The sequence below is a fragment of the Pan troglodytes genome, chromosome 1 (assembly GCF_028858775.2).
Source record: "Pan troglodytes isolate AG18354 chromosome 1, NHGRI_mPanTro3-v2.0_pri, whole genome shotgun sequence".
Classification (NCBI taxonomy): domain Eukaryota; kingdom Metazoa; phylum Chordata; class Mammalia; order Primates; family Hominidae; genus Pan; species Pan troglodytes.
The window spans coordinates 46,609,304-46,634,399 of NC_072398.2; the positions used below are offsets into that span (position 1 = coordinate 46,609,304).

General features: G+C 37.9%; 2 protein-coding genes across 20 annotated transcripts in view; one reads left to right on the plus strand and one right to left on the minus strand.

Moving 5' to 3' along the window:
• Window positions 1-25,096, minus strand: part of PPP1R12B (protein phosphatase 1 regulatory subunit 12B) — a 239,945-nt gene that overhangs the window by 100,066 nt on the left and 114,783 nt on the right. The gene's annotated exons all lie outside the window — the stretch shown is intronic.
• LOC739591 (small ribosomal subunit protein eS27-like) lies at window positions 16,307-16,659 on the plus strand. The gene has a single exon (XM_009440869.5). It carries the CDS (start codon window positions 16,322-16,324, stop codon window positions 16,595-16,597), a length of 276 nt encoding a protein of 91 aa, XP_009439144.1. The 5' UTR covers window positions 16,307-16,321; the 3' UTR covers window positions 16,598-16,659.

A 25,096-nucleotide genomic window follows, 5' to 3' on the forward strand; every position in this document is an offset into this window, starting at 1 on the left:
TATTGAAGAGATTTCTACATTCTAGGAATGAACTTAAGCAAAGTCAAAATGACAGAAATGCTATCAACCATCAGCAAACATTACAGAATCCAAGTCATTACAGTAGTTCCCCCTTATCTGTGGTTTTGCTTTCTGTGGTTTCAGTACCCATGGTGAACTGTGGTCTGAAAATATTAAATGAAAACTTCCATCAATAAACAATTCATACATTTTCAATTGTGCACTGTTCTGAATAGCGTGGTGAAATTTCATGCTGTTCCATTCTGTCCCTCCTGAGATGCAAATCATGCACTGTTGTGATATCACGGTGTTTATGTTCAAGTAATCCTTATTCTACTTAATAATGGCCCCAAAGTGCAAGAGTAGTGATGCTGGCATTTTGTTATAACTGTTCTATTTTATTATTAGTTATTAGTATTATTGTTAATCTCTTACTGTGCCTAATTATAAATTAAACTTCAGTGTAGATATGTATTTATAGGAAAAAATAGTATTTATATAGGGTTCTGTACTATCTGTAGGTTCAGTCATCCACTGGAAGTCTTGAAAGGTATCGTGCGGTGGGTCACGCCTATAATCCCAGCACTTTGGGAGGCCATGGTGGGAGGATCACCTGAGGTCAGGAGTAGGAGACCAACCTGACCAACATGCTGGAACCCTGTCTCTACTAAAAATACAAAAATTAGCCAGATGTGCTGGTGGGCACCTGTAATCCCAGCTACACAGGAGGCTGAGACAAGAGAATCACTTTAACTTGGAGGCCAAGGTTGCAGTAAGCTGAGAATGCACCACTGCACTCCAGCCTGGGTGACAAGAGTGAAACTAGGTCTCAAAAAAAAAGAAAAAAAAAAAAAAAAAAGAAATGTATCTCTCATGGATAACGGGACTATTGTGTTTGTAAATGTATTACTGTTCACACAGAATCATGTCATCTGTAAAATGAGAATTTTATTTCTTCTTTCCTATCCTTCCAATTTTTATTTCTTTTCTTGACTTAATGCTTTGGCTAGGAATCTCTAGGACATGCTGAAAAGCAGTGATGATAGTAAGTTTTCATTCTCTGTAATCCTGCCATCAAAGAGAATGCTTTCAGCATTTTTTCATTAAGTGTAATGTTTGTTGTAAGATTTATGCAGATACCACTCATCAAATTAAAGCAATTCCCTTCTATTCCTATAGAAAATAGGCTAAGAGAGTTTCTCGTTGTTGTTTTTTAATCATTAGTGTATGTTGAACTTTATCACATGCTATTCTTCCCCATATATTGAGATGATTGCTTTTCTCCTTTTTTCTGTCAGGAAGGTGAATTACATTGAATAATTTTTGAATGATAAAGCAACACTGAATTCTTGGGACAAGCTCAACTTGGTCAAGATGTACCATCTTTTTATATAGATTTTTAAACATATTCACTATTATTTAGTTTAGAATTCCTACCACATTCATGAAAGAAATTGGCTTATAATTTTCCCTTCTTGTAATATGCTGGTCAGCTTTGTGAATTAAGGTTATATGAATTGCGAGTGTTCTCTACATGTCTATTTCTGTAAGAATTTGTGTAAGATTTGGGTTATTTCCTCCTTAAATGTTTGGAAGACTTCACCAATCAAGTCATCTGGGTTTACAGTGTTCCTTGTGGGAAGGTTTTGTTTTTTATTTTTGAGTCTTACTTCGTTGCCCATGCTGGAGTACAGTGGCGTGATCATAGCTGACTGTAGCCTTGATTTCCTGGACTCCGGCGATTTTCCCGCCTCAGCCTTTGCAAGTAGCTGGGACTACAAGTGCACGCCACTACGCCCGGCTAACTTTTTTTTATTTTTAGTAGAGATGAGGTCTCGCTATGTTGCCTAGGCTGATCTTGAACTCCTGAGCTCAAGCAATCCTCCCACCTCGACTTCCCAGAGTGCTGGTTTATAGGTGTGAGCCACTGTGCCCAGCCCCTATGGGAAAGTTTTAAATAAAGGGTTCATTTCTTTAATAGAGTTAGGCTTATTCAAATTTTGTTTTGGTAATTGTTTTTTAAGAAATTTTCTATTTTGTCTATATTATCACATTTAGTGGCATCAAGTTGTTAACAATATCCTTAGAATATATTTGTTATTTTAATATCTAGAGCAGTGGTTCTCAAATTGTTTTGGTCTCAAGATCCTTTAATATTTTTTAAAATTATTGAGAACCCCAGAGAGCTTTTGTTTATATGGGGATTAATATTTATCTTACTAGAAATTAAAATTTAAAAATTAAAAAATGTATTTATTAATTTATTTAAAAATAATAGCAGCCAGGAGCAGTAGCTCATGCCTGTAATCCCAACACTTTGGGAGGCCCAGGCGGGTAGCTGGCTTGAGCCCAGGAGTTTGAGACCAGCCTGGGCAACATGGCAAAACCTCATCTCTTCAAAAAATACAAAAATTAGCCGGGTGCAGTGGCACGTGCCTGTAGTCCCACCTACTCGTGAGGCTGAGATGGGAGGACGGCTTGAGCCTGGGTGGCAGAGGTTGTAGTGAGCTGAGAATATACCACTGCACTTCAGCCTGGTTGACAGAGCCAGACCTTGTCTCAAATAATAATAACAATAATAATAATATTAAAATAGCCCTAGATAAGATGGAGTGATGTCAGCAGGATGGCCAAATTGAGTTACCTAAAGCCCATCCTCTCCACAAAAAGGGACCAAAACAATGAATAAACAACGATATTTCAATTAAAATGACCAAAGAAGTACTCGGGGGAGCACCAGGGGAACAGCAAAATCCCTGTGGAAGACAAAAGTCCAGGGCAGCACCATAGAGAGGGGAGCAAGGTATTCTGCTTCTGCCATACTGTCTCCCCTACCAGGATCAGCCTGGAGCCAGAGGGGGCTTCTTAAGGGAAAAACGTAAGCTGGAGATCACCAGTGATCCCCATTGCTACCACAAATGCCAGAAATTCTTGCTATAGGAGAGTCCCTCTGTCCTCACAGGCCCTGAATCCAGTTTGGAGAGTAGAGTTCATACAGTTAACTTTGCCTAGAGTAGGAGCTCACCTTGAGCACCCCCTGCCCCCCACCCTCACATCCTAAGCTGCTGCTACTCAGCACCATCTTGAAACTGAACCTACTACTAGAATGTGCCCTTCCCTGTAGTCCAGTACAGGAATGGACTTTCTCCATTCCTGTAGCCCTGCCATCACTCTACCATGTTCACACAGGCGCCTGTAGCACTACAATCCTAGCTGCCTGAAGCCTAGCCAGATGCAACAACTGAGACCTCTGCACTTGAACCCATGTGGCACACTACCCTCCCAACCCCAGGAACAGCCAAACCTGCACAGGGGGGAAACTACCTAACTGCTGGCCAGTCCCTTCACCGGTACATACCTGCACTGCACAGCTAGCTGGCCAGCTGAACCTATGCACACCCACATCCAGCCCAACAACCAGTTCTACCGTGGTTCCATCCCTCAGACCGCTGCAGAACCACCCAGCCCTGCTGTGGCCACACACCACTGTGCCTGACAGCCAGTCTAGCAGCAGCCCTGCCCCAAAGACAGACCACTGCAGGGTTGTGTGGCCCTGCTGTACCCATGCTTGGCCTGATAGTTGGTCAAGCAGCAGCCCTGTACCCCTGGATTTCTCAGGAGAAATCCTGTAGGCCAGGAGAGAATGAGATGATATATTCAAAGTGTTTGGGGGAAAAAAATGAACCTGTCAGCCAAGAATACTATATCCAGCAGAGCTATCAACCACCAATGAAGGAAAAATAAAGACCTTCCCAGACAAGCAAAAGCTGAGAAAAACCCATCACCACTAGACTAGCCTTACAAGAAATACTTAAGAGAATGGTATAACTGGAAATAAAAGATTATAATTATTTTCATGAAAAGATGTAAAAGTATAAAACTCACCAATAGAGGTAAATTCATAAATCAAATTCAGACTAGCCCAGTGATTTAATGGTGCTATGTAAGTCTCTCAGTCCTCTAGTACGAAGGTTTAAAGTCAAAATGGTCAAAACCCGTGACAGTTACAATTAGTAGCTAAGGAATACAATCACAGGTAAAAAAGTAAATTACAGAAACAAAAGAGAGAAGTCTAGAGTATTTTAATGCAACCAAAGTTAAGTTGCTATCAGCTTAAAACATTCTATTATAAGACTTTTAATGTTAGCCCCATGGTAACCACAAAGAAAGAAAGAAATTACTGCAGAGGCACAAACAAGAAAGAGGAAGGAAACAAAGCTCAGCACTACAGAAAACCACCAAACCACAGAAGTAAATAAAAGAGGAAGAAAGGAATGAACGATCTATAAAACCACCAGAAAAAAAAATTTACAAAATAGCAGGAGTAAGACCTTCTTTATCAATAATAGCCTTAAATATAAATGGATTAAATTATCCAATTAAAAGATATAGAGTGGCTGAACGGATTAAAAACAAGACCCAACTATATACTGCCTAAAACAGACTCACTTAATCATTAAAGACAAACATAGAATAAAAGTAAAGGGAGGGAAAAAGATATTCCATGCAAATGGAAACCAAGTGAGCAGGAGTAACCATGTCAGATAAAACAGACTTTAAGTCAAAAACTGTAAAAGAAGACAAAGAAGGTCATTAGACATTGATAAAGGGTACAATTCAGCAAGAGGATATAAAAACTATAAATACATCCATCCATCCAAGACCAGAGCGCCCAGATATATAAAGCAAATATTATTAGAGGTAAAGGGAGAGATAGACTGCAATACTATAACAGTAGGTGTTAAATGTAGTGAACTCCAAGTTTCTCTTCAAAGAATCAGTATGCCAGTATATTCAGCTCTCTTATTCTCTATTCTCCATTTTAAAGCTTAACTTCCTGGTTCTCTTCACCCTCTTGCCTCTAGCTTCAGTAAACAACCCCCTCCTAGCCTCTATCACCTGCTCTGTCCCGAGTCACCCCTGGTCACCTGCTCTGACCTGAGTCATCCTGAGTCACCTGTTCTGTAACCGTCGTTCCCACCAAACTACTCACTGGGATTTTGGGCACAGACTTCCTCTGTTCCCTCTGTCAGTCTTTCTCTCTTTTTACATATACTTTTTGGGCTTCTCTTAGAAGCTCTTCCATAGGTTTATCTTTCCAGTTCTCTATCTTTTGTAATTTCTTGTTAATATCTTAGCCAAGATTGCACCTACTGCATTCTGGCCTGGGCGACAGAGCAAGACTCCATGTCAAAAAAAAAAAAGGTGTTCTTCATAGAAATAAAACAAAATCCTAAAATTCATATGAAACCAGAAAAGAAAAATGAATAGCCAAAGCAATTCTGAGTGGAAAGCTGGAAGCATCACACTACATAACTTAAAAATATACTACAAATGTATAATAACAAAAACAGAATGGTACTGGCATAAAAACAGACACGTAGACCAATGGAACAGAATAGAAAGCCCAGAAATAAATTGACACACCTAAAGCCAACTGATTTTTGACAAAGGTGCCAAGAACACACATTAGGGGAGAAACTGTTTCTTCAATAAATGCTGCTGGGAAAGTGGGACATCCACATGCAGAAGAATGAGAGTAAATCCCTACCTCTCACCACATACAAGAATCAATTCAAAGTAGATCAGAGACTTAACATGGAAACCCAAAACTATGGAACTACCTAGAAGATAACATAGGAGAAATGCTTCATGACATGGGGCTAAGCTAGGATATTTTAAATAAGACTTCAAAAGCATAGGAAACAAAAGCAAAAATGGACAAATGAGATTGCAACAAACTAAAAAGCTTTTGCATAGCAAAGGAAACTATTAAACAGAGTAAACAGACAACCTAAAGGATGGGAAAGAAAATTTGCAAACTATACATCTGACAAGGAGTTAATATCCAGAATATATAAGGAACTTAGCAGCAAACAAAACAAAAAAACAAAAACCTGATTTTAAAAATGGGCAAAAGACCTTAACAGACATTTACTTCTCAAAAGAAGTCATACAAATGGCTAATGAGTATATGAAAAAATGGTCAACATCACAAACCATCAGGGAAATGAAAATCAAAACCACAATAGGTACCATTTCACACCACTTAGAATGACCATTATCAAAAAGACAAAAGAAAACCAGTTTTGGCAGGGATGTGAAGAAAAGGGGAACACTTACACAAGTTGGTGGGACTGTAAGCTAGTACAGCCATTGTGGAAAACAGTATGGAGGTTCCTTTAAAACGTAAAAATAGAACTACCATATGATTCAGCAATCCCACTACTGTGTACACATCCAAAGGAAAGGAAATTAGTATATTGAAGAGTTATCTGCATTACCGTGTTTATGGCAGCACTATTTACGTTAACAAAAATATGAAACTGAGTCCTCAAAAATGGAAGAATGGGTAAAGAAAATGTGTATATCCAGAATGGAACAGTATCCATCCATTAAAAAAAAAGAATAAAATCTTGTCATTTGCAACAACACAGATGAACCTGGAGGATATCAGGTTAAGTGAAATAAGCCAGACACAGAAAAAAAAAATATTGCATGATCTCACTAATATGTGCAATTTAAAAAAGGGTGGGGGGAGTTGATATCATAAAATCAGAGAGTAGAACAGTGGTTACCAGAGACTGGGGAGGGAAGAGGTGAGAGAAGGATGGGGAGAGGTTGGTTTATGGTTCAAAGTTATAATTAGACAGGGGGAATAAATTCTGATGTTCTATTGCAGAGTAAAGTGACTATGGTTAAAAGCAAAATATTGTATATTACAAAATAGGTAAAAGAGATGCTTTTGAATGTTCTTACCACAAGGAAATGATAAATGCATGGATGATGAATATACTAACTACTCTGATTAGATCATTATACAACACAGATATGCATCAAAACATCAAACTGTACCTCCATAAATATGTAGTTATGTGTCAAATAAATTTTAAAATAAAAAAGAAAATAATAGCCCTAATACATTTTAACATCAATATTATTTTTTATTAAAAAAACTATATCTTCCAAAACAAAAAATTAGAAGAGTGGCATTGTTTTACATTTTCATAAATTTCTTTAATGTTGGCTTAATAGAAGACAGTGGGATCCTCTTATCTGTTTATGCAGTCAATATATTGTTTTGGTTAAAATATATAAAGACTATCTAGTCTTGCACAAATACATAGTTGGAAAAGCGAGGAGTATTGTGATAGCTTTCTCAGATAATCGGGAGATATTTTTCTTTGATACTACACCAACACAAGTGGTGGTTAGTTACAATGTGTCCTCTAAAACAGGGGTCCCCAACCCCCAGCCTGCACACCAGTACTGATCTGTGGCCTGTTAGGAACCACGCTGTACAGCAGGAGGTGAGCAAGTGAGCATTGATGCCTGAGCTCTGCCCTCTGTCAGATCAGCCACGGCATTAGATTCTCATAGGGACGTGAACCCTATTGTGAGCTGCCCATGCCAGGAATCTAGGCTGTGCATGCCTTATGAGAATCTAACTAATGCCTGATGATCTGCAGAACAGTTTTACCCAAAACCATCACCGCCCCCCACACCCCATGCCCCCACCAGTCTGTGGAAAAACTGTCTTCCACGAAACCAGTCCCTGGTGCCAAAAAGGTTGGGGAACACTGCTCTAAAACATATTAATAGATTTTTCATATTCTGTTACATTGAAATCCTTTGGTCTATCTTGTACTTTCAAAGAATCTTCTTAGTCATGCATGATTTTGTAACATATCTTCATTAGTCATTTGTAAAATACTGGTGCATTTGTAAAATATTGCTGCATTAAGCAGATCTTCCCAATATTGACATACTACATTATATAATAATAGTAAAAATAAATTATTTAATATCACCTTTGATCTTAGAACAGTCTTTAAGTATTGGGAAGCTGTCAATAATATTACTCACGGTGGCATATAAGTTTTCTAAAATTCTAATTTCTGCTTGAAAGTTTAAATTTTTAATTGGCAACAAATACTCAATGGGTTGACTTTATTTTCAAGAAAATGTCTGCCAAATTACTCAGGTGTGAATAACCATTGTTTGACCATCAGTAATGCTTTGAAGTAAAAATGGTGTTCTGTGAAAAATGAAGCTAGTTTCTGTCTTCTCTTGGGACTCCAATCATTTATGTTAGACCTTACTGGCCATGTTCTACTGATTTATCATGCTTTTTCTGCATTTTCCATCCTTTTATCTCTCTGTGCTTCATTCTGGATATTTTCTACTGTCCAATCTTTCAGTTCACTAATCATTTCTTTAGCTGGTCTACTACTGCAAACTCACCAACTGAGTTTCTTGATTTCAGTGATTTTTTGTTTCTAGAATTTCCGCTCGATTGTTTTTAACAGACTGCAGTTCTCTGGTGAAAATCTCTACTTCTTATCTACTTCCTGGAACATATTAATCACAATTATTTTAAAGTCTATGTCTGATAATATCAGTATCTGGACTTGTTCCTATTGTCTATTTTTTCTTTTGGTCTTTTGGTAACTCTTATTTCTTGGTATGTATGCTAATTTTTAAAATAACATCAGGCATATTTAATAAAAAAATGTAGTGAGTGATAACTCATGATTGTTGTTGCTACCCTTCAGAGAGGATATTTTTTCCCCCCGCAGTTAGGCTAAGGAAGTGGTTCTTAAACTTTCACTTGTATCAGAACCACTTTGAGGGCTTATGCAATACAAATTTCTGAGTACCACACCACCAGAGGTCCTGATTCAGCAGGTCTGGTGTAGGGGTTTGATAATCTGCATTTCTAATTAGTTCAGATGACACTGCTGGTCTGGGGACAACATTTTAAGAACCAGGAGACTAAGGCAAAGTACCTTAATCCACTTTGAGACTGAGCTGATTGGAAGCTAGGCTTCAGTCTTTTCAAGGGCTGGTCTATTTCTGGTAAGCCCTTAGAATGTAGCCCTTCAGTGGTTCTAAATCAAAGTCTGGGGTATCCGCTAGGCTCTCTTTCTGAACTCCAATCATTCCCTGAGTCCCATGAGACTACGAAAATCTTGTTCAGTTTCTCAGGCTCATAGCCACTGCTTTACTAATCAGCAAATACCTCAAGGGGAAAAGCAGAGCCAAATGTTGTGTTTACCCTTTTAAGGTTTCCTTCTCTCCAGGATCTTGATCCCTCAAGTTCTCACTTGCTTCGTAACTCTCAAGTACCTTCAAAAACTTTTTTCTTATATTTATCCAGTTTTTTCTAGTTATTCTCAGTGGAAGATTTTACATAAACAAAATATGCCACAGACTGAAGCAGAAGTCCCCAACCAGGCAATGTTTTTAATACTCATATTTTTCCCCTCAAGGTAAATTAGTAAATTGGAATTCCAATACGTGTGTCAATATGCTATAGTTTGGTAGGTTTGCATATTTCCTTAATATATTCCTCGCCTCTGAGTGAACTAAAAAAATTAAGTCCCAAAACTAAAGCTGTAGTCCAGATACTGGAATTGGTGAGAACTAACTTCCCATGAATTTCTGTCTAGATTACCAGCAAACCTACTCACGTGTTATTTCTACCTGCAAAACATACAGTATCACTATTATACTGAATTCTTGATCTTTATCTCTTCTTTGCATACAGGACAGAAGGCACAGTGAAAGAAAAAGGGCTCCCTTATCCTACTGCCTACTCTAGAGAGTTTTTTTGAATGAGAGAAACAGAGCTCATAAAAACCTGGTAGGTAAGATCAGGAATATTTTACCTGACTTGGAATCTTAAATATCTGAAATCACACATGTGAAATCACACTGCTTTTTTTCCCTAGGGGAAAAAACAGACAAAAATATGAAAACAAAAATCAACTAAAATTCCACCACATGGAGATAATCTCATTTTTATTTTACTGCATATAAGTCCAGATTGTATGTAAATATATACTATACAAACTATATAGTTTTTTATAAACTATAAAACTATAAAAACTATATACTATGAATATCACACATATTATTCTGTAACCTGTGTCAATATATGAGAGTTTTACTATTTAAGAAAAAAAATATAAAAACAAAACCCATAAATTCTAGTACTTGAACTGTAAATGTTTTTGAAGGAACATTTTCATTCATTTTTCTTTATCTCAGATGGGCATTCCAAAGATTACAGAAGTAATGTGCCTAACTTATAGCTGCGTTGAGGACATACTACGTTTTCAGTAGAGACTAAGTCCTTCTGTAACACTTTCTAAAATCTAGACCAGCTGGTCAGCAAACTATGATCTTGGGCCAAATCTGGCCTGCAACATTTTTGTAAATAAAGTTTTATTGGAATCACAGAGCAGAGTTTAGTAACTGCAACAGAGACAACATGGCCTGCAAAGGCCAAAATAATCACTATCTGAACCTTTATAGAAAAATATTGCTGACCCCTATGTAGAGCAAGCCCTCACTCCACACTCCTTGATTTTTCTGAGAAGCATTGCAGCCATCCATGAATCTGAATGCTACAGGATTCTTCATTGCTATGCAAAGAAGACAGATACAGTCTCACAAAACAGAAATAAAAATAATGGAAGCCATGGCTTCTCATCTATCCCCTCGCCTTCTGGCATCCGGAAAAAACCAGGCTAACACTCACAGTTTAGTAGCATGGGAAGGAATTCAGATGCCAAAGTCCTCTTATTACCATCTCTATCTACTATGTTTCCTAGAGGGCAGGAAGAATTTTTCTTTGTATTTGTTATGATATTGAGATTACACAATCAGTGGCATTCAAATAATTGATTACAGAGAATTAAGCATGACTTCAAAGATACACTTTGTACTTTGTCACTAAAGTTTATACTGCCCCTTCACACACTATAAATGGACAAATTCTGCCTCAAGAAGTTGTTTTGGGAGACTTGCTTGAGCCCAGGAAGTCAAGGCTGCAGTGAGCCATGATTGCACCACTGCACTCTAGCCCAGGGTGACAGAGTGAGAGCCTGTTTCAAAAAAAAAGAAAAGAAAAGAAACAGAAAAAGGAAGTTGTCCAAAACATCCAGCAAATCACCAGTGAATATTTTAAAAGTCACAATAAATAATAATAAAAGACCTAAACTGTCTTTTGACAGGTATAGTGTAGTGATAAAGTACCCTGGCATAAAAATCATACTGCCTGGGTTTGTACCATGGCTTCTCAGCTTACTTGGTAGGTGATTGTGGATAAATTATTTAAGCACTCTATACCCAAGTTTCTTATACAATGAAGATATGAGCAGTTGTAATAGATATATACAGATATATTAATAGAGTTGTGAAGATTAAATGCAAACCCATGTAAGGCACTTAGAATAGAACCTGGCACACGTTTGCTGCTACTACCATGACCAGAACTACTATCATCATGACCAACACTCTTACTACTACATTATTTTCATTGTCATATTAAAAGCTCTTCAGTAATAATATGGAAAATAAAGAAAGGATAGGTGTGCTACAATATTCATCACATCTTAATCAAAGAGTTCCCCTTAATTATTTTTACCAGGTATGGCTAACTCATTTGGAAGAGGACTTAATTCCCTTGAAATATTCTCCATGAAGGTTCATAGGGTTACCTACGTAAAATAAAACTACTCCAAGAAGAAGAATGAAAAAAGAAATAATCATAATTTCCAAGGAGAGAACAACGCTGCTTTCTCTAGAATGATAACAAAATAAATTTTGTCTGGAATCCAACGGGAAATTGGGTTTTGAAGTAGCTTTAGAGTCCTATACCTCAAATCTGTTGAGGAGAGAATGGTATTTAAACATGTTCACTCCAAACAGGAAAGGAACTAAGTTGAGTATATAGCTTTTATAGATGTCTCTTGTAGTATATGTCTTACTAAAAAAAATTTTTTTTTTTTTGAGACAGAGTCTTGCTCCATCTCCCAGGCTGGAGTGCAGTGGCGTGATCTCGGCTCACTGCAACCTCTGCCTTCCAGGTTCAAGCAATTCTCCTGCCTCAGCCTCCCGAGTTGCTGGAACTACAGGCATGTGCCACCAGGCCCAGCTAATTTTGGTATTTTTAGTAGGGCGGGGTTTCCACCACATTGGCCAGGCTGGTATCAAACTCCTGACCTCAAGTGATCCCCTGCCTCAGCCTCCCAAACTGATGGGATTACAGGGTAAGCCACCACAGCCTGGCCATAGAAATTTACTATATTTATATATTATATAGCTTATAATATATAAAAACATAATTAAAGACACACTATATAAATATTTTATAGTATATGTCTAATACTGACCACTGAGGATGCTGTGGTCATTAATTACAGAATATCTAATGGTCTTATAAGATAGTTTATTATTCATTGAACTATATCTTTTTTTTTTTTTTTTTGAGACAGAGTCTCACTCTGTTGCCCAAGCTGGAGTGCAGTGGCACAATCTCAGGCTCAATGCAACCTCTGCCTCCTGGATTCAAGCAATCCTCCCGCCTCAGCCTCCCTAGTAGCTGGGACTACAGGCGCATGCCACCACACTCAGCTAGTTTTTGCATTTTTTAATAGAGAAGATGGAGTTTCACCATGTTGGCGAGACTGGTCTCGAACTCCTAACCTCAGGTGATCTGCCCGGCTCAGCCTCTCAAAGTGCTAGGATTACAGGCATGAGCCACGATGCCCAGTCAATGTCCTGTGTATTAACATAAGATTACATCGAAAAACCTTCTTTAATATCAACCTGGAAGTACATATGGATAGCTACTGGGGGCCGGGACAGGGGGACAGACTTAGGGGGATCACGGGAATCACAGACCTATGCCTACAGACTTTATGAATTCAAGATGTCATTTGATCTAATTCTAAGACTTCAGGTAAACACAAAAAATGTATTCCTATTTTACGGATGAGTTAATAAAGGCCTAAGGAGATGCTAAAACACCCAAGTAACAATGTTATATACCTAAAGGGATTTTAACCATGTTCTCCTGCTTCGGGTACAGCTTTTCTTATATTGCACCACAATGAACACTGTTTCCTCCACTCAGTACCATGGTATTTCTAGCTATGTAGATTTATGTAGCAAGACATTTCTTCTAGCAAATCCTGCAATATCGGGAACTAATGGATAACAATGTCTTGCATTAAACTTCTCCTAGCATCCCCTGACATTTCCCAAAAGTCTGTCATAATCAACACTCCATTCTTGGGAAAGTATGATTTTTACATTTCTAGAAATTTCCATCAACATGCTATAAGACTGCCATGAACAAACTATAAACATTAAAAATATTAGGGATAAATTCTTCTTTGGAGGATGCAGTTGACTCTACAGTTGCTAGGACCCTATGAGGTAAATTTTAGTTCAAATTTTCCTTGCTGTTCCTAATTGGGAAGGGGAGGCTAATACTATGGTACAATAGAAAGAACAGGCACCTGGGTTCTAATTTTAGCTCTGCCATTAATTACTTGTTTGGTCTTAAGAGAATCACTTAATCTCTTGGAACTCTAGTTTCTTCATCTGTAAAACAAAGGGGTAAATCTAAAATTTTAAAGATCCCATTTAGCTTTAAACCATGGTGAATCCAAATTTATACTGATTCTGAACAAACGGCCTCTAAGTCTCCTCACTAAATGTCTATTCTCAGTCTGGCCAAATACTACATTTCTTATATTTCATAGGTTACTTTCTTTAGTACTGACCAACAGAACTTTGTGTAATAATGGAAATGTTGTATACCTGCACAGCCCAATATGGTTGCCACTAGTCACATGTGGTCACTGAGCAGTTAAAAGAGGAACTAAATTTTAAATTTAATTTTAATTATTTAAATTTGAGTAGCCACACATGGCTACTGATTACCATACTGCACACTACAGCTCTAGAAGTCCCGAGAATCCAATTAAAAGACAATATTATCAAGCCCTCTCCTCAAACCTGAAAACCAGATCCAACTCATAAAACATAAACTTAACAAAATTTCATCAAGAATGCAATTTGTGGCTGGGCGCGGTGGCTCATGCCTATAATTCCAGCATTTTAGGAGGCCGAGGCGGGCAGATTACCCGAGGCCAGGAGTTTGAGATCATTCTGGCCAACACAGTGAAACCATGTCTCTACTAAAAACAGAAAAAATTGCATAGTGGCCTACACCTGTAATCCTAGCTACCGGGGAGGCTGAGGCATGAGAATCACTTGAACCTGGAAGGCAGAGGTTGCAGTGAGATCGCACCACTGCACTCCAACCTGGGCGACAAGAGTGGGACTCTGTCTCAAAAAAAAAAAAAAAAATGCAATTTGTTAGTCAGCTAAGTTTAAAAGCAATTGATTCCATTTTCTTCTCAAAGTTCTCATTTTTCTCCTATGCTTCCTGGAGGCAGTATTACAGTAATCTTACATTTTTATATGTGGTACTTTAAGTAGTACGATATAATGCTGGGGTTCCCACCTTTAAAACAGTTCTATAGATATAGCAAATAGGAACAAGCCCACAGATACAGCACACTTTAGAGCTACTTTTTCCCAACTGCAGCATTTATACTCTGCTGTCTCTGTACACCTTTCCCTGTACCACCCTACTTTCCCTCTGCCCCCTTTGACAAAGAGCGCTCCAAGAAAACAGGCTGTTACCTCCTCGAGCAGGCCTGCATAGCAGAACGAAGGTCAAGAGATGCGTGGAAATGAATAGCAAGAAAGGTAAGTGGCTGCTGGGAAAGACTGCAGTCTCAGCACCCGGTCTCCCTTGGAAACTGGAAAAGGCTTGCACTGCCACTGCTATACAGCAAGCCAGAGGCAAAGCTTGCAATTTGCTAAGGAGCTGCTACTAAGGAGGAGGAGAAGGAAGGGGAGGAGAAAAGGGAAAGAAGGCAAAATCTTGGGCCTCGGCAGAGCCAATGCTGCTAATAGTTCCCAAAATAACATTCCATTAGATGCATGTTTTATACACTGTACCAAACCAATCAATACTACTTCTCATTTGACAGGGAGGTGAAAGAGAGAAATTCTTCCTCATGTGAAAGAAGACAGAGCAAAGAGAGATGCAGCATTCTCATTCTGGATCCTATTTCATCTGCCCTTGAGCTACCCTAGTTGCTGCATCCATCCAACTGAGCTGTAAATACTGCCTCACTTGAGGCTCAGGCATAGCCAGCTGGCAAATGCCAACAGCTGTGAAGAGACAGATAAAAAAGAAACACCTGACACACAGAAATGCAGAAACAAATTTCATATCTGCTATAAATGGGTTAAACCTAGATAGAGAAAGAGTGTACATACCACTCAATTTGATAAGCTAGCTACAGATCAGGAAAATTTCTAGATCTAATATGTGTCACATATCAAAATATGATCTGATTTCATAGTTTAGGACAACTGCATTCAAATGCTCATGTGTCATTTTTGGCCTCTCTAATTTGACACTGAGATCAGAGCTGATGTTTAAGCAACGAATCAAAGCTACAATTCCATTAAGAATTTTTTAAGAAAGAATTTCCCTCAGCCAAACTAAGCATTTCTTAAATCTAGACCTATAATTAACTGGCCCCAAATGTCAAGAGTGCTGAGTTTGCAGGGGCTGAAGTCAGCAAATTTTGTCTGTAAAGGGCCAAACAGTAAATCTTTCAGGTTTTGCAGGCCTACTCAACAGCTCTGTTGTGAGACCAAAGCAGTCACAGACAACACATAAATGAATAGGCAAGGTTGTGTGACTACTGCTTGCTGTGCTACACCAGCAGAAGGGAGCAGTTGCAACAGAAACCATGTGGCTTGAAAAGTCTAAAATATTTACTATCTGGTCCTTTGCAGAAAACATTTGCTGATCCCTGCTCTAGACACTAAGTTATTTATCACCAAGCTATGGCTCAGAGAAGTCCTTTTGCTTTAGAGAAAGTGTGAGTCTGGTGTTTCTGTGACCTACCTTAGATAACTACTATATCATCTTGAATTCTTTTCCATCTGAACATTTGTTCCATTAAAAACATGCCAGCCTCAAGTGCCAAAGCCACTTTCACAATGACAATGTTTTTACTTACATAGGTCACTCTACAGTTAGTTCACTGGTCAGAACAAGTGTTACTGATGGTAAGAATGGCAGAATCAAGCACCAACAAGGCCAGTGAGTGCTGCTTTATTTCACATACATCAGCTATACCAGCTGGACCTGGCCAACTGTCTCAAATATTTATCATTTACTACAAAGTAGACTAGACCAAGACAAATTCAGCACCACCACTCATTTTTTTTAACAAGACAGCTCAAGAAACTAAACACACAAAATGTATGTGGAAATAACCTATATATCAAACAATAAGGGGAATGGTTAAATAAAGAACGTTCATATGATAAAATATAGACATTAAAAGACAAACTAAAAAGTACTATATATACGTAAGTTCCAAAATATTCATATCTGGAATATATAAAAAACTTTCGTTTTCCGGCGGTGATGACCTACGCACATGAGAACATGCCTCTCGCAAAGGATCTCCTTCTTCCCTCTCCAGAAGAGGAGAAGAGGAAACACAAGAAGAAACGCCTGGTGCAGAGCCCCAATTCCTACTTCATGGATGTGAAATGCCCAGGATGCTATAAAATCACCACGGTCTTTAGCCATGCACAAACGGTAGTTTTGTGTGTTGGCTGCTCCACTGTCCTCTGCCAGCCTACAGGAGGAAAAGCAAGGCTTACAGAAGGATGTTCCTTCAGGAGGAAGCAGCACTAAAAGCACTCTGAGTCAAGATGAGTGGGAAACCATCTCAATAAACACATTTTGGATTAAAAAAAAAAAAACTTTTACCCATTTTTAAAAAAAGAACCAACCTAATGACAACAACAAAATCAACAAAATACATAATCAGGAATTCACAAAAAAGGAAACCAGAAAAGCATATAAACATAAGAGAAAATGTTGTTTCACTAGTAATAAAAAAAAATGCAAATTAAAATGAGAAATGATTTCATCTTCCTTAGATTACCAAAAAAGCAGTAGCAGCAAAAGAAAAAAAACAACAACAAAACATTTTAAGTCTAACCTAGTTGAAAAGAATGAGAAACTCACGTACATTGCTGGTGAGAGTAAAGAGGAGAGCAATCAGGCAGTGTCCAGTGAAGATGCACTTACCCTATAGACCCGGAAATTCCATTTGGAAATAAATACTGTTGAGAAACTCTTGCACGTTTGTGTCAAGAAACATGAACAAGAATGTAAACAGCAGCATCATTAGTATTAGGGGAAGAAAAAAAAAAAGACCTAAATACCTAAATGTCCATCAGCACAGGAAAAAAACAAAAACAAACTGTGGTATAATTGTACAATGGACTAAAATAAGCATTTAGAATGAACAAACAGAATGCTAAGTGACAAGAGCAAGTTTCAGAATGATGTGTGCAGGTTATACCATTTATATGAAGTATTAAAACATGTGAAAGAATTATATAAGTATGCAAATGAAAAATAATAGTGATAAAAATTTGAGAATGATAAATAGCAAATTCAGGATAGTGATTAATTTTAGGGAGAGAGTCAAGAGATGAGACTGAGGAGAGATACACAGGAGCTTAGCTATATTTTATTCTTAATAACTGAAGCAAATATGGCAAAATATTGGGATTTGATCAGACCAGAAGATGGAGAGATTGGGTGTTTGTGATATTTGGTAACTTTTTGTTTTCATTTTTTTTTTTTTTTTTTTTGAGATGAGGTCTTGCCCTGCCACCCAGGCTGGAGTACAGCTGGCATGATCATAGCTCACTACAGCCTCGACCTCCTGGGCTCAAGTGATCCTCCCACATCAGCCACTTGAGTAGCTGGGATTACAGGCACAGGCTCCCATGCCTGGCTAAAATTTTTTTTTTCTTTATAATTCTCTGTAGAGATGAGGTCTCACTATGTTGCCTAGGCTTGTCTCGAACTCCTGAGTGCAAGTGATCCTCCCACCTCTGCCTCCCAAAGTGCTAGTATTATAGGCATAAGCCACTGCACCTGGCCAATAATCTTTTAAAAGAAAAAACCATATATAGCATGATCTCAAAATAAATAAAATATATAAAGATGTTAGCAGTGATACTGCTGATGGTGAGAATACGGGCAATTTTTATTTTCTATTTAAAATACAGTTATTGTGGGAAATTTTGTAAACTTTTTAAAAGTTAAGGTTAGAAACTTTTAACTTTGAAAAATGATCATTCATATTTAAAGGACTGTTCCAAACAGTAAGATATACATAAAAGAGATGTATTTGTATTTCACACTTTTTTTTATTACCATAGTTCACAGTGATATAGAAAGCACAGGTACTCCTCAGTATATGCTAAATACTAAAGGAAGCTAAATATGCCAGAAAAAAATTGGTGGGCCATAGGGGGCAAAGAGAGAGAATAGAGGTCAGAAGTGGTAGAAAAAGGAGTTCTAGCTTGCGTAAGTAGGCAATCAGGAAAGACCTGTGTTAGCATAGGTGAACTCTCTGTATTACGACCAGTAGATTCACAGACTCGTCTACTCTCACCAACTCCTAGAAATCGGTCTCCAGCTCCTGTAATCACTAGGATGGCCTCCAATGGGGAAAAAGGGGGTATCTGGGGAAGCAGAAAAGCTCTTAGACCTGCGGTTCTTAACCTTTATTGAAATCTAACCCATCTTTAACAATCAGATAAGAAATGTAATCTCCTACCCCTAAAAAAGCACTTACGTATACACAAAATTTGGCTAGCAATTTCAGGGATTTCTGAACTTTCCATTAGCTCAGATTATGAAGGAAAGGATCTAGAAAGAAAGAACTCCCTAAAAGACCTAAATTAGATTTATCTTCAGAGAAAGCCTCTAAAATAAGTCCATTATTTTCAATTTCCAATTACCCTACTTTGCAGATGAATCAAATTCCTTTAAGACTCGGTGGCATATATTTTTTTTTCTTTTTTGAGTCAGGTTTCCTGAGGTAAGTTTACATATGGTAAAATTTGCCCTTTTTAGCAAATAGGTCTGTGAGTTCGAATTTTGACAAATGCATAAAGTCTCATAACCGTCACTGTAATCAAGATACAGAACAATTCTGTCACCCTCCAAAACTCACTCATGCTACTTGGTAGTCACCCCAGTCCTAGCCTAAGGAAAATTTTTTTTAACTTCTATTTTTTATTTATTTATATAGGTAAACTCATGTCACAGAGTTTGTTGTACAGATTATTTCATCACCCAGGTACTAAGCCTAGTACCCAATAGTTATTTTTAAAACTCACTGTTGAAGAAACACATTGACATTTTCTCACACTAGAAAGTAATATGTAAACCAACAACTGCCTTAGCTCATTAAGTCAGATGTTGGCCACTATACTAAACTGTAGATTATAACAAAAAAAAGTGCTATTCTACCCACAACTAACCACCATTCTCGAAGTTCTAGGAAGGCAGGGACTACACTTTATCATTACATCATTAAAATTCAGCATTGTGCCTACCCTTTATTAGGTACTCTAAAACAATTATTGAACTGAATTAAGGTTATGGATGAAATTCAGAATCTGAGCTATTCAGTTTTGTTTTAGAGTTGACCCTAATTCCCTACATATTTATTTACCATTTTTAAAGTTTGGTCAATAGTGTATTGGTTCATGCACTCATTTTGTTCATTCTATTCAACCAGTTTCCCATTTTACCTTCCTTTTCTTTTTTTTGAGACAGAGTCTTGCTCTGTCACCCAGGCTGGAGTGCGGTGGTCACTGCAACCTCTGCTTCCTGGGTTCAAATGACTCAGCCTCTCAAGTAGCTAGGACTACAGGTAAGCGCCACCATGCCTGGCTAATTTTTTGTATTTTAGTAGAGACAGGATTTCACCATGTTGGCCAGGCTGGTCTCGAACTCCTGACCTCAGGTGATCCGCCCGCCTCAGCCTCCCAAAGTGCTGGGATTACAGGCATAAGCCACCGTGCCCAGCCACCACTTTACCCTTCTTTACCTATTCCAAATGCTCTGTTCTGAAGCAAGATCTTGTAAGGGAGCTGGACATATTAAGTACTGATAATTAAAATTTAAGACAAAAATTGCCACAAAGAGATAGCTCTGGAGAGGAAATCTGAGGAGTATCAGGAATAAAATATTGCAAGGGGATGATCTGGGCAGAATCTAAAGAGAATAAGAGACTTCCTAGAAAACAACTGGCTAGCCATATGTAGAAAGCTGAAACTGGATCCCTTCCTTACACCTTATACAAAAATTAATTCAAGATGGATTAAAGACTTACATGTTAGACCTAAAACCATAAAAACCCTAGAAGAAAACCTAGGCAATACCATTCAGGACATAGGCATGGGCAAGGACTTTATGACTAAAACACCAAAAGCAATGGCAACAAAAGCCAAAATTGACAAATGGGATCTAATTAAACTAAAGAGCTTCTGCACAGCAAAAGAAACCACCGTCAGAGTGAACAGGCAACCTACAGAATGGGAGAAAAGTTTTGCAACCTACTCATCTGACAAAGGGCTAATATCCAGAATCTACAATGAACTCAAACAAATTTACAAGAAAAAAACAAACAACCCCATCAAAAAGTGGGCAAAGGACATGAACAGACACTTCTCAAAAGAAGACACTTATGCAGCCAAAAAACACATGAAAAAATGCTCATCACTGGCCATCAGAGAAATGCAAATCAAAACCACAATGAGATACCATCTCACACCAGTTAGAATGGCAATCATTAAAAAGTCAGGAAACAACAGGTGCTGGAGAGGATGTGGAGAAATAGGAACACTTTTACACTGTTGGTGGGACTGTAAACTAGTTCAGCCATTGTGGAAGTCGGTGTGGTGATTCCTCAGGGATCTAGAACTAGAAATACCATTTGACCCAGCCATCCCATTACTGGGTATATACCCAAAGGATTATAAATCATGCTGCTATAAAGACACATGCACACGTATGTTTATTGCAGCACTATTCACAATAGCAAAGACTTGGAACCAACCCAAATGTCCAACAATGATAGACTGGATTAAGAAAATGTGGTGCATATACACCATGGAATACTATGCAGCCATAAAAAATGATGAGTTCATGTCCTTTGTAGGGACATGGATGAAGCTGGAAATCATCATTCTCAGCAAACTATCACAAGGACAAAAAACCAAACACCGCATGTTCTCACTCATAGGTGGGAACTGAACAATGAGAACACGTGGACACAGGAAGGGGAACATCACACACCGGGGCCTGTTGTGGGGTGGAGGGAGGGGGGAGGGATAGCATTAGGAGATATACCTAATGCTAAATGACGAATTAATGGGTGCAGCACACCAACATGGCACATGTATACACATGTAACTAACCAGTACGTTCTGCACATGTACCCTAAAACTTAAAGTATAATTTAAAAAAAAAAAAAAGAGAGAGAGACATCCTACATAACAAGGGAGGACAGCATTGCTTGCAGGACCATTCTCAGATTTTAGCAGGAGTCAGTGACTGGATGAGATTTGCATATAAGAAAGATCACTAATGCTGCACTGTAGATGGTGGAATGGTGGGTGGGGCAGGGGAGAGGAAGGCCCAGTTAGGAGGGCCTGAGTTAACAGAAAGAGAGGAGAAGATGGAATTGAAGGATTCTTAAGGAGAATGACAGACAAGACTTGGTGACAGACTAAATATGAGAAGTAAAGAATGAAAAGCCTTCTAGTTTGATTTCCAAGTTCTCAGTTGGGTGACATGTAAGACAATTAGCAGAGATTTCTAAAAAAAAAGTGAGAACAAAGACTTTCTCTTGCCTTTTTAAGGCTAGAGGAAAGAAAGATTTGGTTTACCTGTTGGCTTATTCCCTCTTTCTAAAGAGGACTTGAGAATTCTTACAGAAATACATGCCTATAACATACTTTAAATAGATAAATAAAGGAAATAAGAAATAAGGAGATAAAGTAACAGCCAGAAATGGCTATTGTTATGGAGTGCCTACATGAAGTTAGGCACTGTCCTAAGTAAGTCCTTTACATGTAGTACAATGAACTTCTGCAAAGAAGTTTGAGCTGGAGAGAGAGATCTGAGTGCTAGCTGCAGCAATCAGAATGGATGAGGTCAGCTAGGGAGAGTCCTAAGGAGAGAAAAGAAGGAAGCCTAAGGAACAATGCCTAAGGTGTTTACAGAAAAAAAAGGGCTAAAAAGAACACAAAGAAGGAGCAATCAGAAAAGGTAGAAGTGAGCCAGGAAAGAATAATATCAGAGAGGTTATGGTAGAATAAAAATTTAGGAAGGCAATAGTCAACATTATAAATTACTGCCAGGATTCAAGGTAAAAGATGAAGTGACTAAGGAATTTAGTAATTAGGAAGTTTACAGGGCCGTTTGCCAGAAAAAATTCACTGGATTGGGGGGTGGGGCAGAATTTCTATTTCAATATGTTGAACAATGAATAGAAGGCCAGGAAATGGATAAAGTGAAATTGGAAGACTGTTTCAAGACTAACAGTGAAGGGAAGAGTGAGACATGGTAACCCTAGAGAGCAGCGCAGGGTCAAAGGTGAATCCTATTACGACAGGAAAAATAAACAACTGTCAAGGACAAACAAAATCATTGTGCAGGTGTATTTTTGTAATAGATAGAGCTAAACTTGCAGTTTTGCTTCCCAATGTTTATGAATTTTGTATGCTAAGTGTTCTATTAAACACTGTCAGTTTCATTATAAAGAAATTTAGTTCTCAAAGGATTCTTGAGCTATTACTATATTTTATTTACACGTCAATGATTAATGAGCCATTTTCAGCACAAGTGCGCAAGGACTGTGAATCATACTCTAGTTCCCTTTATCAGGTTAGAAGACTAGATTTCCTTAGAAAAAATAAATTTAAAAGCTAGGTCAGTATACTATCCAGTATTATTTAAGAGACTCTGAGGAAGAGGAAGAAAAATCACCGTTTAAAGAAGAATCAGAAACAAGCCTTCAGGTAATTACTGTCAGCCAATTCCATTTTTAAAAATACTTCTTAAAATAGAAATATGCCTGCCAAGGCTCTGGAACTCTCCCAAAGATAAGCTTCTTATATTCAGCAACCTCAGCCAACCCTGGACAGCCAGATGACCCATAAGACAACCTCTCATTTGGTTCTCAAAACAAAAATAAAAACAAAAAAACCCTATTTCCCATCTAGATTTCAGAGAGGCTAGCAAGTTTTCAATTTGCTTCACTTTCAGAAGTGATATTTCCCTATACAAAGACTCATTTCCTAGAAGTTCTACTTCCCCTTCAAATAAATATCAAGAGATTCTAACCATTGTGCTTATATTGCCAAGCTCATGGTATACAAATATCCAGTGAAGACTGACCCCTTGGACACATTTTCTTGGAGGTGTAGAAGAGCAAGCATGGGCCTCAAAGTCCAAAAGACCTGGTTTTGAATTCTGGCTTTTCATTACAAATTCTGTGACTGTGGACAGATTCCTTAACCTAGCTGAACCTCAATGCATTCTCTTATGTGAATTAAGAAAAGAATATTACTTATCTGACAAAGTTACAAAGATTAAATGCATCTAGCAGGGTACTTGGCTTATAGTAAGTTTTCAAAAACATTAATTCTCTTACAGCATTTAAACCTTTCATATACTTAAAGGCCAACTCAATCTCCTCTGGCTCCACGAAGCCCCTTCTGACTACTCCATCCTATACCATTCATCTTCTCTGAACTCTTAATATACCTACCTAAACACAATTTTGCTCTCAAGGACATATTATTCCTTAATATACACTCATGCCTTACTATGTGTACATCTGATGTCTTGGATCATGAGAGCACTTGGGCATGTCCCTTTTTTATCATACAGTTTTTAACACAATATTGAGCACATAACTAAGGCAGTCACTGATGACTTAGAATGCTATTATTTTATAATCTAATATTCCCTATAGATCTCCTAACTCCACCAATTAGCTGAGTAAGAAACTGAACAAGAGAAGTTAAATGGCTTGCCTGAGAAGGCATAAATTGTGGGCTTAGCTGGAGAGTAAACTAGGTATCCTCTCTTGCAATCCAGGGAGCTTTATACCTTGTACCTGTCGCTCTTGTGTGAAGAAGTGCCAGGGTGAAAGTGCACAAAGGGCCTTCATGTGCCAAAAAAAATCTGCATTCTCTATATTAAAACACTTAAATGGAATGGGATAGAAAGGCTCATCTGCGAACTCATCCAAACACAAAACGGTCTTTGCTAGCTTCACACTCAAGTAGATCAATAGACATTCTTCTGCTGCCATCTTATGGGCATAGAAGATCACTACACATGGGCTTATTTTCATTTGAGAAATAATTTTATTCAATAAACATTTACCCATCATCTACTATGTATTAGGCTCTGTGAAGAAAACCCAATTAAAAGCACCCTAAAGAAGCTCAGAATGTAGTAATGAAAAGCAACAACATACCATTTAATTAATTAGTAAACCAATCCTAAGACAGTGTTACAAAAAAAGAACACTGAAGACAGAATACTAGTTTTAGCCTGGGGCTCGGGTGTAGCAGGGTAGTCAGTAGTGGGTTTTAATTTGCAGGAGTTCTTACAGTATGAATACAATTTTGTTAAGCAAAGAAGGTGAGAAAAAACTATTCCAGAAAGAAGGTCACGCATGGACAAAGGAAGAGGGTCATGAAAGTAAAATGTACAGGAAATAGGCCTAATCTTTCTACCTGAGTAAAGTGACGCAATTACCAGGAAGAAGAGTTGAGAGAAAGGGATAAGAAAAATAGAGAGAAAAGTATAGTCCTGGGTAGGCTGAATTCAGAGTTTGGTGAGTGCTCTCTCTACAGAACTAAAATGACTAACGATCAGCAGGATTTTCTATATTGCCTGATTCAGCATGTGTTTGTATTCTGTCCAGAAATTGGTCCTCTGAACAAGATCAACTAGGAAACTTCTCATCTTATACACATGGAAAAACATTAACTTCCATTAATATTCAATCTGATTGTAGAGTGTGTAGTAAGTAAATAACTTTTACCCATACCTGATTGAACTAGTCTCTTCATTTTATAATTTCAAAGGCCAACTCAAGTTGCAATCTGCCCCTTCACCTATGTAAATGAGCTTCTTTCTGTAATTGCCCTAAATATCCAACAATACTTTTTTCTGTTTTACTTATTTAAAACATTTATAATATTTAAGGCAAACAAAAAAGATATAAAGAATAATAAACCATCACCTGTGTCTTACTATCCAACTTAAGAATAACAGTGCCAATTCCAGTTTCTT

What these genes read in the sequence shown, in the direction of transcription:
- LOC739591 (XM_009440869.5), top strand. Translation starts at nt 16,322, where the DNA reads ATGACCTACGCACATGAGAACATGCCTCTCGCAAAGGATCTCCTTCTT.